We start from the raw sequence: 14355 nt of genomic DNA, 5'->3' as shown, positions 1-14355 counted from the left end.
CTAGCCTACCAACAAAATCAACTGACCCACCCAAAAAAAACAACTGGCACACCCTCAAAACCAACTGACCACCAACAAAATCAACCTGCCCACCCACAAAACCAACTGGCCCACCCACAAAACCCACTGACTACCAACAAAATCAACCTGCCCACCAACAAAACCAACTGGCCTACCCAAAAAACCATCTCGACCAACCACAAAATCAACTGACCCACCTACAAAACAAACTAACCCACCCACAACACTCACTCGCCAGCCCTCAAAACCAACTGGCCCACCAACAAAAACATCTCGCCCACCCACAAAACCCACTGATCCACCAACAAAACCAACTGACCCACCCACAAAACCAACTAGCCGACCCACAAAACCAGCTGGCCCACCCACAAAACCCACTGACGACCAACAAAATCAACCTGCCCACCAACAAAACCAACTGGCCTACCCAAAAAACCATCTCGCCCAACCACAAAATCAACTAGCCCAACCACAAAACCAACTGACCCAACAACAAAACCAACTAGCCCAACCACAAAACCAACTGGCCCACCAACAAAAGCTAGTTACCCGCCCACAAAACCAACTAGCCCACCAACAAAACCAACTGGCCGACCCACAAAACACAAAATATTGTAGCTTGCCACTGTCTTATGCAGGGGTCGCCTTAAGTTTGACATACGCTCAAACACATACAAATAAATATAAATTATTTAAACTTTCTTAATGCACCAATCATATCTACTTTATACGACGAGATAATAGAAAAAATATCTTAATGTTTTAATTACACAAAAAGAAGATTTATGTTCAAAGTCAGAATTGTTAAGTACTTCAAAATTTGTATGCACAATCCTGCACAGTCTAACTTGCAGATACACATTAACCGGTTAGTTCTTTGCAAGTAAGGCAGAGTGCTTTACCTTCCTGAGCACCTAACGTATGAAATATATGTGCAAAGGTTTTATTTACAATTAAGGTACATACAAAAGAAAGTATGCTACACTGATTTGTAAAGAAAACTACTAGCCTTGTAAAAATAAAAACCTAACGATTGCTTTAAACATAATTCCCGCCCTTGACAGGGCAAATATTTAAGGATTTTTGAGGTGGCCAATGATATTTCTATGTCTCTGCCCTTAGACACGCCTCTGATTCTGATATTTAAAGCACAATCAAGAACAAATCTCCGTCGGCTGGGAAGTGCAAAACAAGCTTATAATGTGTAAAAAAACATTTCAAAACTTGAGGACAAATTTACACTTAAATAATCGCCTCAAACTCTAATAAAGTAGCACAACATGGGGGCGCTTGATAGCCTAGTGTTTGTGTTGTACGCCCCATGAACAGAGGCAATAGCTCTCATCACAGCGGCCGTGGGTTTGAGTCCAGCCTCGGCCCTTTGCTTCATGTCATCCCTCACTCTCTCCTCCCAGCATTTCCTGTCTTTCCTCAGCTGTCCTATGAAAAAAGGCAAAAGGCCCCAAAAAATATCATTGAAAAAATAAGGAGCACAACATGATATGAAAATGGAAAGACATAGTTTATTGTGAAAAAGTGGGATTAAATAGAAATACAATTTGTTTTGTCTAATTTCTTGTCTAATCTCCAATCTGGTTATACCGCCGTTGTTGTTTGTTGTCTCTACCGTCGTGACTCTGTCAGTTCTGTCTCGTGTCATTTGCTGCCGGTACTTATGAAAAAAAAAGAAACAGGCAGAGACCTGTGTGGTAGGAAATGCTCTTTGATTGCATGTTGAGATAACCAATCAGGTGCGTGTGCAGGAGTGACTTTGATGACCTCGTCACCATCGTCACTTACAAAGTAACTGAGGAGCCTCCTCACATGAGACAGTGTCAAGATGATGGTGCTGTGGATCACACTGCTTCTCCTCCATCAGGCGTGTGAGTGATGAAACTTAATGACTAAATACTTTCTCATGTATGTAAGAGGAAGAGGTGATTCATGGGAAGTCTAATCGTGATAATTGTTGTTGATTGTTTCAATTATTGTCTCTTTTATCTAGATACGCTTCCTCCGGTGACCACAGTTGGACTTGGGGAACCTGTGACTTTAACATGTGTTTTACCGGATATCAAAAGCCAGATAGTCTTCTGGTACAAGCAGAGCGCCGGGGAAAGGCTGAAATTAATGGTGACACTGGGGGGAAATGGAAAACCTCTATTTGAAACAGAGTTCTCTTCTTCATTATTCGATGCTAACATTTCTGAAAATATGAGCAATCTGACCATTTTGACGACGACTCAAGAAGACGAGGGAATGTATCACTGTGCAGCCTTGGAGTGGCCTAAGATTAGCTGGAGTGGAACCTATGTGTCATTAAAAGGTACGTAATAACTGCATCCACTGAAAGCAACATCGTACTAATGTCTCTCAATAGTTAAAAAACGTTATTTAGTGTCAACAAACTATTTTTCTATATTTGTCAAATAAAACAATATATCTTTAAAATTCTTCTGGTTTGTTACTCGTCTTTGTCAAGGTGATGATTTCACTCAGGATATAATAACACTTTTAAAAACGTTCTCATCCTTACATCTTATCATGCCAGAGCTTTATAAATTAAGCTGATACTGTTTGTTACATTAGAACTTCTTAACATTTGCAGGAAACACTGAGAGGACAACAGAGCTGAGAGTCGTTCAGGAGCCGACAGTCTCTGATCAGCTCCGTCCAGGAGACTTGATGTCTCTGCAGTGTTCAGTCCTCTCTGACCCGGACAGTAAAACGTGTCCCGGAGGTCACAGCGTGTTGTGGTTCAGAGCCGGATCACATGAATCTCGTCCAGACATCATCTACACTGCTGGAAACAGACGTGATGGATGTGAGGAGAGATCTGCCTCTCAGAAAAGTTGTGTTCATCACTTCTCTAAGAACATCAGCTCCTCTGATGCTGGGACCTACTACTGTGCTGTGGACACATGTGGACGCCTTTTATTTGGAGATGGGACCAAAGTGGACGTTGGTATGACATCACATAAGCTCATGTAAGAAATATTTTAAAATTTGTTGTTGACATTATAACTGACCAGTGGCTATGTTTTTCTTCCAGCACAATCAACACATTTTGGATTTATCATCATGGTGATTTTAATCGTCTGCTTGGTTATTTCTACTGTTGGAAATGTTTTCCTCCTCTGCAAACAAAAAGCACGTAAACAACATGGAGGTAAGCGCTGTAAACAGATCATAAGAGATTTAAATTTATATGCCGCCTTTCAAGGGATACAAGGATATCCTGATGAACAATAGCTGCGACCAGTGGTGGACAAAGTTCACAAAGTCATGACTTGATTCAAAGTAGAGATCCTCCTGGTCTATTATTCCTCCAATACAAGGGGAAGTTGTTGCGTCAAATCATAACATGAGTTAAAGTTCTGGAGTATGTTGCTTTTAAAAATACTTCAGTATCAAACAACTTTTTAAAGACCTCTCTAAATGTTGTTGTATTTTCACGATGCATGAGCTCAGTCAGGAATACTCTGGTGTTCATTGTGCTAAGTTATGTTTCAAACACACATCTTATATTTATTTTCATCATGTTATTTCTCCTAAAAGGATTAGAGAGCGCTGTTTCAGAAGCCAGAAAAGATAATGCATCACGGCAAGAACACAACACCGTAAGAGATAACATCAAGTAGACAGGATCTTAATTTTCATGTCATTGTGTTTGTAAAACTATTTTATCTTCTGCACAGGCCGATGCTGAGAACAAATTAAACTATGCTGCTCTAAACTTTTCTGCAAGAAAACCAAGAGGAAGAAAGAAGAGAGAGTTTTCTGAGGACAGCGTGTACGCTCAGGTGAAACTCTGATGCTGTTAATAAAGTCGAGCTTAAACTCTAAACCTGCATCATGTAGATTTTATTATTTACTAAACCCACTGGCCATCTTTAAAAACCCACTGGCCTTCCATCGGAACCCACGGGCCCACAATCAAAACCTACTGGTCCACCAACAAAACCAGCTGGCCCACCATCAAAACAAACAGGCCTACCCACCAACAAAATCCACTGGCCCCTCAACAAAACCTACTGGCCCACCTACAAAACAAACTGGTGCACAAAGAAAACCAACGGGCCAACCCACAAAGCCTACTGGCCCACCCATAAAAAACCAACTGGCCCACCAACAAAACCCACTGGCCCACCAACAAAACCCACTGGCCCACCAACAAAACCCACTGGCCCACCAACAAAACAAACTGGTGCACAAAGAAAACCAACGGGCCAACCCACAAAGCCTACTGGCCCACCCATAAAAAACCAACTGGCCCACCAACAAAACTCACTGGCCCACCAACAAAACCCACTGGCCCACCAACAAAACCCACTGGCCCACCAACAAAACCGACTGGCCCACCCATAAAAAACCCACTGGCCCACCAACAAAACCCACTGGCCCACCAACAAAACCCACTGGCCCACCAACAAAACCAACTGGCCCACCAACAAAACCAACTGGCCCATCAAGGAACCCACTGACTCACTCACAACACCATCTGGTCCTTTACATCTAGTGCTCTAATCGTTAAATTAAATGTGACCATGTTTTTGCTGTATTAGCCCCAACTCTCTGGAATCAAGTCCCACAAACCATCAGCTCTGCAGAATCTTTGGACTGTTTCAAGAAACATCTAAAAACTCAGCTGTACAGCCAAGCCTTCATGTTACTCCCAAACTCTTTCTTGTGCTTCAATTGTTTCTGTTTTTGTCTAATTCTTATTTTGCCCTGTTGGATGTTGTGATTCATTTATGTAATAATGTGCTATGTAAATAAAGTTTTGCCAACTTACTTTTGAGCCGATGAGTCGTTGCCACCAGAACAATGGTTATATAAATTGTTTTTAAAAAGTTACACACAGTCCAGCTCTGATTAAAACAACCAAACAGTAAAGAGACATTTCACACTTCACATAATGTCATGTTGGAAAATATATCCAGCTTACAAAAGAGTTTATTCATAAAAATGAAACAAGGAGCTGGGGTATCACAGCTGGAACCTACAGAGAGGATACCATCAAGGCTATCATCACAAGCAGTTTGGGAATAAGAGAGTCCCTTTTCCTTTTCAGAACCACTAAAATTCATAAAAAGAAAAATGGTTCAGTCGTCTCTGTGTAGTCAAATGGTTCCACAAAGCCAACAGTTTTCATTAAGAACAAAGAAATCTCATCATGTTTACATTTCGTTTGTCAGGTCCAGTACCTTACGTTGAATTGTACCACTTTTAGAAAGATGTCTTATATTGTGATAAATAATACATAAAGAGCAGAGGACATTTGTTTCCATCATAGTCAAAATCGTACATTCAGATTCCATTCAAATGTTTACAATAATGGAGCTCATAAGAGTAAAATGATCTATTCTTGGTCCAACCAGGCCGCTTCTGTCTGTACGTGTCAATAAATCCATTCATAGACTTTCTCCTACACCGGAGTATGTACAATCCAGCGACTGCTCCCTCGCAGCCGTCCATCTTTTAGCTTTCCTAGCTGCAAAATCCAGCGCTACGTAGTTCAGAGCCGCCTCGTCAGCATCCTGTAAAAGATCATTTTGACTTTGAGATGTTTGAGCCAGGATCATAAAATCAATAATATGAAACTGTTTACTACAAACGGTAGACGTTTAGTCAGACTAAAACTGTTACACAACTGTCACCTTTTGTTTATAATAGTGACTCTGACCATGAAGTAGAACTTATTTTAACCTGAACCACAATTTTTTTTACAGCTCTAACCAAACCTTTACCACAGCTACGTAAGATCAGATATAGGACCATGTTTAAACTCTGGAGCTGTCCTGTCCATCGAGGCATTAAATGTACGACGAACAAAGATTTCTGATGTTTAAAGTTGAAGAGCTGTTAAACTTGACTTTGTCTCCTAGGTCCTCCTGTAAGCCCTCCTGTCCGCTTGAGGCTGGCTCCAGGAACCCAGGAAGTCACATACACACAACAGGAAAAAAAGCAGTTTTTACAGCATAAATTAACGTGTTTACAGCCTGGCACAAAAAAACCAATAGGTCTGATTAGTCATCACTGGCACACACTGCAAGGGGGGTCCATTTTGATTCTGAAAACAATCCATAGTTAGGCGCTTAGCTGACATGATTGACAGTTGGGCGTGATGTAATGTTCCAGCTCCAGCTCTCAGCCTGTTGTTAGGTTGACTGACAGTTAGGCTGAGACAGCATTTCCAGCACGGTTGGCTGCTGCCGATGGGACTCCAAAGCCCCCTGCAGAAACACTCAGGCTTCGTCCATTAACATTTAGTCTATGGCTAACACTGATAGTCGGACGCGACCTGAGAGCTCACACTGTGCAGGTAAAACTAGAAAGGAACATTTACTGTTGTCAATATAAACTCCCGCAGATGGAGGTTGGTTTTAGTTGTCTCATATGCACGGCACACAACATGTGCTTTCTCTCTCTTACACACACAATCTGCATCATCGTTCAACACAAGCTAACTAGCAGCTAAACCAAAAATCCCTGTCAGCTGGAGGTCTGCAGATATTTCTGCCATTGTTTCTTTCATGATAGGAGACATATGAAAAGGACATTTCTGCTGTTGCTGATGTCAGAAATTCAATTGAACAGTGATTGGACGTCGTGCCTCATTGAACACTGCAGGACTGACGCCTGGTGATGAGGCTGAAATTTGGCCTAAATTCTAAATGAATTGTACGACTCAAAAATGGGGCCTAAATTGGCCTGAAAAATGGCGGGCTTTAGGGGGTTAAAACTATAGATGACTGATTATACTTAGAAGACATGCATTGAAAATTAAATGTATCTCATCTCTACAGCTGGTGTCGTTATTTTCATAAGTCCTTCTGGTTTTGGCACTCAGATTAAAAAATGCTCCCCCAACACCATCAGTGGATTTACACGTATCCACTGTGAAACAACCACCTGTTCCAAATCACGTTAAGCTGTACAATATATGAAACTTTGATTACATATACCTCGTTATTTGGTTGATCTTCAGCTGATCTGTGACGTTCGCCTTGATTGGACGCAGTTTTTTCTCCTGTTGATAAAAGCGAGAAGTGATGGCATCACAGATACATTTAATATCAAAGACTGTTTAGAAAAGTGTTTGTTCATGAGCAGAGGTGGGAGCAGTCCTTTAAGCGTTAATGTGTTAACAAAGACGTTAACTTCGATATCAGTTTATTCTGTTGATTTTTATCTGAAATGAAAATAACGTTAACGTCATAGCCTGTAAATATTAAAGGATGAACCCGGGGGCGCTGGAGTCCCATCGATGGCGGTCCCATCTACCCATCATTTGTTTTTTTGAACCAGGCTGTAAACATGTTAACAGGCTTTTTAGAATGGGTGTGTATGCAACTTCCTGTGCTTCTGCAGCCAGCCTCTAGTGGACACTGGAGGAACTGCAGGATTTTACACTTCAGCATATGCTTTATTTTTTTAACATTGGAGGATGTAGCTTGTGATTAACGAATGTGTGCCCAGCTCTGCTCATGATGACTTTGTTAATGTGTTGAACAACCTGAACTTACCTTTGCACTGTTTACACACGGGCCTTTGGTTTCTGTAGAAAATGAGAGCAGCCGTCACAAACACGCTGTAGGGCAGCAGTGTCCCAAACGTGATGTAAAACGGCCACGGTTCTTGTTCTGAAATGAAAAGATTTAAACCACAGGAGACAGCGCTTAACCTTAAATCGCTTTTACATGATTATAATTTATTAACAGGTGTCAACATATCAAAACTGCTAATGTTCATGCAGATCGAGCTTATTCCCTGAACCTCTTCTAGAAAAACTAAAAGCAATACTGTGCCTAGGCTGAAATCATAACTATTATTATCACGAGGAAGTCTCAAGGCTTGTTCATAAACTGTCTGAACAGAGGTATAAACAGAGGTATGAACAGAGGTATAAACAGAGGTATAAACAGAGGTATAAACAGAGGTATGAACAGAGGTATGAACAGAGGTATGAACAGAGGTATAAACAGAGGTATAAACAGAGGTATGAACAGAGGTATGAACAGAGGTATAAACAGAGGTATGAACAGAGGTATAAACAGAGGTATAAACAGAGGTATGAACAGAGGTATAAACAGAGGTCTGAACAGAGGTATAAACAGAGGTATGAACAGAGGTATGAACAGAGGTATGAACAGAGGTATGAACAGAGGTATGAACAGAGGTATAAACAGAGGTCTGAACAGAGGTATAAACAGAGGTATGAACAGAGGTATAAACAGAGGTATAAACAGAGGTATGAACAGAGGTATGAACAGAGGTATGAACAGAGGTGCTCAGGCTTTGATGGGACAAAAAGGAGTGCAGGAAAAGGACTTTTCAACGGTCTGCTTCTGTCGCCCTTACACACACTAACAGTTGTTCTTAACCTTTGTGGCTTGTAACAGTCGGTATGAAATGTGCAGAAGAGTCGCTGCATCACAAACAGACGGCTGTTAGAAGTTGAAGAAGATCTTATGGCCTGTAGAGATTTCAAAAACTGTATTTCAGCAGAATAAGGCCAAAAAAAAAACTTTGTGGGGCGCTGGTGGTGCAGTGGTTAGTGCGCGCTCCCCATGTATGGAGGCTGTCGTCTCAAGCGGGCGGCCCGGGTTCACATCCCACCTGTGGCCTCTTTCCCGCATGTCATTCCCCTCTCTCTCTCTCTCTCTCTCTCTCTCCCTGATTTCCGACTCTATCCACTCTATCTCTCCATTAAAGGCATAAAAACCTCAAAAATAAATTTAAAAAAAAACTTTAAAAAAAACTTTGTGAAAGTATCATGGAGATGTTTTTCTTGCACAGTTCCTGAAGGCAACATAACAATACATGCATGATGACTTAAATTAGAATATAAAACATACGTGTCTTCACTGTAGTTCCTTCACCAAACAGGATTTGTCCACATGTGAGCACAGCGCAGTAGTACGTCCCGGCGTCAGACGAGTTGTGTATGGTTTTGGACAGATTGTAGACACAGCTTCTCTTCTCTTCTTCTTCACTTCTGTGGCTTTGAGTGTAAATAACAGCTGGATGAGCTTCTCCTGCTGCAGCTCTGAACCAGTACACACTGTGTTCACCTGGACACTGCTCTCTGTTTTCTTTGGACTTGGAGAGAAGTGAACACTGGAGCTTCACTGAGCCGCCCGCCTGGACCGACTGCGCCTCCGGTCTTTGTTTCACATAGACCAGGTTCTGGTGGTTTTTATGATCTGTGTGAGTCACAGTGAAGCAGGAATTAGCTCATGATATTTGGGGCACAGATGCAGACAAAGAACAAACTGTAATGAGCATACTTTACCATTCACCGCTAAGAGAGTGCTGTTAATAACCTTCATTTCGTACGCCGTTCCAGCTTGACAGAAGTACGTTGCTTCATCTTCTTTGCTTACATTTCTGATGTTGAGAAAATACAGTTTCTCCTTGACTGTGACAGTGTGTCGAGAGTTTTTAAATTGTTCTCCAACTTTTACGTTTCCAAAATTTCCTGCCGCAACCGTTTGGACCATGTATCCGAACTTGAGCTTAAACCAGTAAAACAATCCGGCTTTCAGACCGGTGATTGAACATGTCAGGTTAAAATCCTCACCAGGTTCAACCACAGTCATAGAGATCTGGTGCTGCATGTCCACAGTTTGAGCTGAAGACAGGAGAGAAAAATCACATCAGATGTTATGAGACGGCAGCAGAAAGCGTGTCAGGGTTAGATCATTGATCTCAAATGTTTCATGTTCTCATTTGTTTCAGAAAGTCGAGAAGAGTCGTACTTACACAAAGCACTGAGAAGAATCAAAGCAGCAAATCTTCCGACCATTGTGCTACAGCACCCTTCTTGCACAACTGAAGTCTCCCACACAGATGTCAGACTAAGATTAAGATTAAGGTTTTCCAAAGAGCAAATCATACTGATTGGCTAACACAGAAAATGCACTTCCTGTTTTAATGTTGCAACCAAGTGACCCATTTCAGCTGATCTACCATCGAGAGCTGTTTGTGTTTCTAACTGGCAGAGCGGCCTCATATTTCTGAAGTTATATTCTAACATGATCAACACTTTAAAACTAAATATGATGACATCAATGTGGATGTTTCTGTAGGATGTTCAATGTGTGACACTTTAACACACAAAGATGCTTTTCAGATTAAGCTCCAAATAAGCCTTTGGTTGGGCGTGTTGCTTTTTAATCTGTAATTAAAGCACCTATTATAGCTGTCATGCAACGTCACACATGGGCGGGCATGAAAGGCTTCCAGAGAAGTATTCAGTCTCAGTGTCCAAGTACGTGTTTGAACTAATTTTATGTGTTAAAGGTGACATATCCTCCTCCTCCTCTTCAGTTTAAATAAGTCTCAGAGCTCCTCAAAACATGTGTGTGAAGTTTCTTGTTCTAAATCCACTCTGATCCTGTATTTGATCATGTCTATAAACCCCTCTATTTCAGCCCTGCTCAGAACAGGCTGTTTCTGTGTCTGTACCTTTAAATGTAAAACTAAATCCTTCATGAAGCTGTTCTAAAAAAAGATGTGATGAGTCTATTCTTAGATTTTACTGACCCTCTTGTTCTCCAGCCTTCACCTGGTCCATGACGCAAATGTCTGACGCCATCCTTTGAACTGTGCACAGATCTTGAGCCATGTGCACTCTGACTAACGGGTCTATTTCCTTTGCAGTCAAGCATTTACAGTAAAGTTAATCTTCAGATGAAACCACATGTTCTTTAACACTTCTTTGAAGGTGAGAAAAGGGTGCAGCTCAGATTACACTTGAAGGAGACTGACTGCTGAAGACCTGCTAAAATATATTCTACAGCTACACCTTAACTTAGATGGATGGATGGATGGATGGATGGATGGATGGATGGATAGATAGATAGATAGATAGATAGATAGATAGATAGACAGATAGATAGATAGATAGACAGATAGATAGATAGATAGATAGATAGATAGATAGATAGATAGACAGATAGATAGACAGATAGATAGATAGATAGATAGATAGATGTATTTGAAAACATGTAAACACATACATGACAGGCCGATCATATCAGGCTGCATATAAGAAAAATAGATTGTCAAGGACCAAAATACACAAAAAAGCCAGAGGGCTTATTTCCATTGTGGTCCTCTATCACAGTATAAGATGGCAGATCGAATAAGGTGTCAGGCAAGTGACCTTAAATGGTTGATGACGTGTTTAAGGGTATAAAGCTGAGGAAAATAATAGCTGTTATCATGTTTGATTTCTCTGCAGCTTTTGATATAATTGTGTGTAAATGTTATGGTTTTTGTCAAATTACATTATCATGGATGACTCGTTATGTGAAGCTGAAGAGGATCGGTGTTAGCACTCACAGCGGGGACAGTGGACGCAATGGGACCAGGTACCTGAACGTCCACTTTCTTGGAAAGATCTCTTGGGTACAGATCAAGGCAGGCTTCGTGCTGTGGCAGACCTTTTGACAAACACTCGTTACCTCAGGGTTAAGATTCTTCCTGCAAGTAGTGTGGAGCAGCTCTTTGTAACCCTGAAACACAAACTGGATCAATCAACCAATCTTTATTTGTTTAGCGACAATTCATAACAAGTGTTATCTCGAGACACTTTACAAAAGAGCAGATACAAGACCTGTGGAATCTTATATTCTTTATACTTTTATGTTTGCTCATTAACTGATCCAATGCATTACACATAGCATTACACATATCACGTATACATGCACCGTGTCCTTATATGACCACTGCAACACACGAACCTTGCACGATACTCACCTCACCACAGGTGTTTTATCTCACGTACACAGACTCAACAACAGCTCCTTATAAGGACTATTTTTTAAACTCTCAAGGACAAGTTACTGCTACATTCACATATTTATACACTGACCACAAGGTGCTGACACAGATAAAGCTGCACCTGTTTCTTTGATCCTCCTCTGTAAGTTTCGATCACACTATATGCTCAAGTATATAAAGATTGTACGCCCCAAGAGCGGGCAGAGAACTTACTTTGTGTATCCTGTACTCATAGCTGAACTTCTCTCCATGCTGCATGTAATAAACTGGGTGACTTAGCAACTCAACAGTTTCTGAAAGTCTCTTTTATTTACTCTCGTCCCAAGGTTCGGAGGGTTTCCTCTTTCTGCGGATTTTCTGCAGGCCCAGTTCTACCACAGACCTTACTCATTGCTATATTACAAAGACCAAGCGTAAACCATCATGAGCACTTAGCAACATTTAGCAAAAGTTACAGTGGAGAGGAAAAAACTTCCTTTAAACAGGCAGATATCTTGGGAAAATCCAAACTCACTCAACAGCCATCTACCCAAACTGCGCCAGGCTTAAAAATGGGATGGGGGAGATGGGATAAGATGCAGGAAGAAGGATAGGGACAAATGGGGGGGCTTCGTTGTTCAGGCAGGCCGTCCACCAACAATCCCGAGGAAACTACCAGAGCTCAGGAGCTCCCAGGATGTACCAAGACACTGGGAGAGACCGGTACAGGTGGAGACACGACAAGGTCCTTACCAAAACTGAAACTGGATGGAACTGAAGAGGATCAAAACCATTAGCTAAAACAATCACTTTCCAAAAGGAAGGCAACAGGGCGCCTAGTGTAAGAACAGTGGCCAGGTATCCACCCTCCATTATGCATCGAGTGACTGACTGGGAGATGTAAGTAGACCTGAAGAGGGGTCTGGTCTTCCCAGAGGAGGTGGCAGCATCATCACTGACTAGTTCTGCCATCCAAGGCTACAAAAACCGTCTTGGTGGCTGAACTTACAGATCCCTGGGAGGACGGGCTCGCCATCTCTCACCAGCTACTGACTTGATGGATGAGGCTCTTATCAAGGCGTGGCATAAAGGCTTTTCCATATCGGGGCGAGCTGTGGCGGCGCCAGAAAAAGGAACCAGTGGGGTAGGGCGCGCGCCGTCCAACGGAGAAAAAGTAAGCAAGTAAGTAAAAGTAAGTGGAAATTGGGGGTCAGTCTTTGCAGTCCTGGGGTACAGTGGTACATTGGGCCTTTTGTTTGAACATCTTAATCTTCTACTGTTTCTTTTTTTTAGTTATTGTACATGTGCAATATGTTGTTATAATGGGTTTTGTGATAAACAATGTGACATGTGGTCGTTCTGTGTTTATATTAAAGATGTATTGAACAAATCCACCGTTGCATCAGCTCATGAGGAATACATGTAAAGTTCCTAGTGTGTGTGTTTTGAGGCGACCTTCTGAAAGAGGGAGCTTGAAATGAAAACACACAGAGGTGTTCTGGTTCACACCTCAAAGCACATCAGGAAGCCTACATGTGTGCTCTGATGATTAAAGCTCACTGTGCCCACGCCTTGTTTGTTTGGCCTAACCACTTCAGAGCCGTCGTGTTTTCATCTCAGGAAGCAAGAGAAAGGAGAGACGCTGCCAACCTGTCACATACATACTGCACCGCTCTCAAGTCACCCAGCTACTACTCAAAGAATAAAGACCCGAGTTCATGATTCATGAAAGCAAATGACCATGATGAAAGTATAAGTCTGATCTGTAGTTTCAAATCAAGATGAACTCATCGAATACACAGAGTAAGTTAAATAAATTCAAAGAGGATCACAGTATAGCACAAAGCCATCCAAATGACCACGATGATGCACTTCTACACCGCCATCTACACCGCCACCCTCTCCTCCGTCACAGTTTTATTCTATATCAGTTCCCTGTCAGCAGGACTTTTAAAGTTTCTTACTATTGTTACTTCAGTCCTAACTGTTTTGCACCACTTCCACGTCATCTTTTTTACGTCATGTCTTACCTCAGCAGACCCCTGCCACTCCTTCCGTCTGACAGGGATAGTCTCCCTCTGTGAAGTGCATGTGTGAACAAGCAGGTCAGGAGGATTTCAGGAGCAGTGCATGTGTGATAACGGCTTCAGTCAAATCATTTCAAAGTCTGTTGTGTGAGGAGCAAGTGTCAAACTGTGCTTGATAGGAATCACCGTATGGCAACCAAGACAAGTCAAACAAGAGCACAGTATAGTAGAAAGTCGTCCAAATTAACGTTTCATGTTTTTATGTTTAACCGGGCATATCTCACCAAATTCTCCTTTAAGTGACTCATTTGTGTGGCACGAGAGGTATGAGCGGCGTTCTTCAGCTGAATAAAATAAAGCAGTTTAAACCTCAGAGCAGTTTTATTTGTTATATGGATAGAAAATAGAAAGACACAGACGTGGACGCTCTGTGCACAGCACTGTCAGTCCTTATATCTTGTTCAGATGATGGCAGGAAACATCATCATGACAGCAAATGAGAAGATTCACCGCACACGAGAGGGCTGAATGACTT

At 41.8% G+C, this 14355-nt stretch overlaps 2 protein-coding genes across 4 annotated transcripts; one reads left to right on the top strand and one right to left on the bottom strand.

Moving 5' to 3' along the window:
- Positions 1-1557: 1557 nt before the first annotated feature.
- Positions 1558-4815, top strand: LOC110004058 (uncharacterized). Of its 2 annotated transcripts, XM_020659592.3 has the most exons (6): positions 1558-1904; positions 2027-2347; positions 2630-2986; positions 3074-3190; positions 3580-3641; positions 3720-4815. In XM_020659592.3, the coding sequence occupies exons 1-6, from the start codon at positions 1862-1864 to the stop codon at positions 3834-3836; spliced, it is 1017 nt and encodes a 338-aa protein (XP_020515248.2). In that variant the 5' UTR covers positions 1558-1861; the 3' UTR covers positions 3837-4815. The 2 variants fall into 2 exon arrangements, with proteins under 2 accessions (XP_020515248.2, XP_065815094.1); XM_065959022.1 differs by having other exon boundaries at positions 1860-2347.
- Positions 4816-4937: 122 nt separating this feature from the next.
- On the bottom strand, positions 4938-10617 carry LOC110004418 (uncharacterized). 2 transcript variants are annotated; one of them, XM_065959020.1, is made up of 6 exons: positions 9790-10595; positions 9320-9658; positions 8883-9230; positions 7551-7667; positions 6990-7054; positions 4938-5561 (listed from the first exon to the last, which is right to left on the bottom strand). In XM_065959020.1, exons 1-6 carry the CDS (start codon positions 9920-9922, stop codon positions 5436-5438), a joined length of 1128 nt encoding a protein of 375 aa, XP_065815092.1. In that variant the 5' UTR covers positions 9923-10595; the 3' UTR covers positions 4938-5435. The 2 variants fall into 2 exon arrangements, with proteins under 2 accessions (XP_065815092.1, XP_065815093.1); XM_065959021.1 differs by having other exon boundaries at positions 5422-5561; positions 6990-7051; positions 7547-7667; positions 9790-10617.
- Positions 10618-14355: the final 3738 nt, after the last annotated feature.

Source organism: Labrus bergylta, chromosome 9 (genome assembly GCF_963930695.1).
Source record: "Labrus bergylta chromosome 9, fLabBer1.1, whole genome shotgun sequence".
Lineage (NCBI taxonomy): Eukaryota > Metazoa > Chordata > Actinopteri > Labriformes > Labridae > Labrus > Labrus bergylta.
The sequence above is the reverse complement of the archived record's forward strand: the minus strand, read 5'-3'. Positions and strand labels throughout refer to the sequence as shown.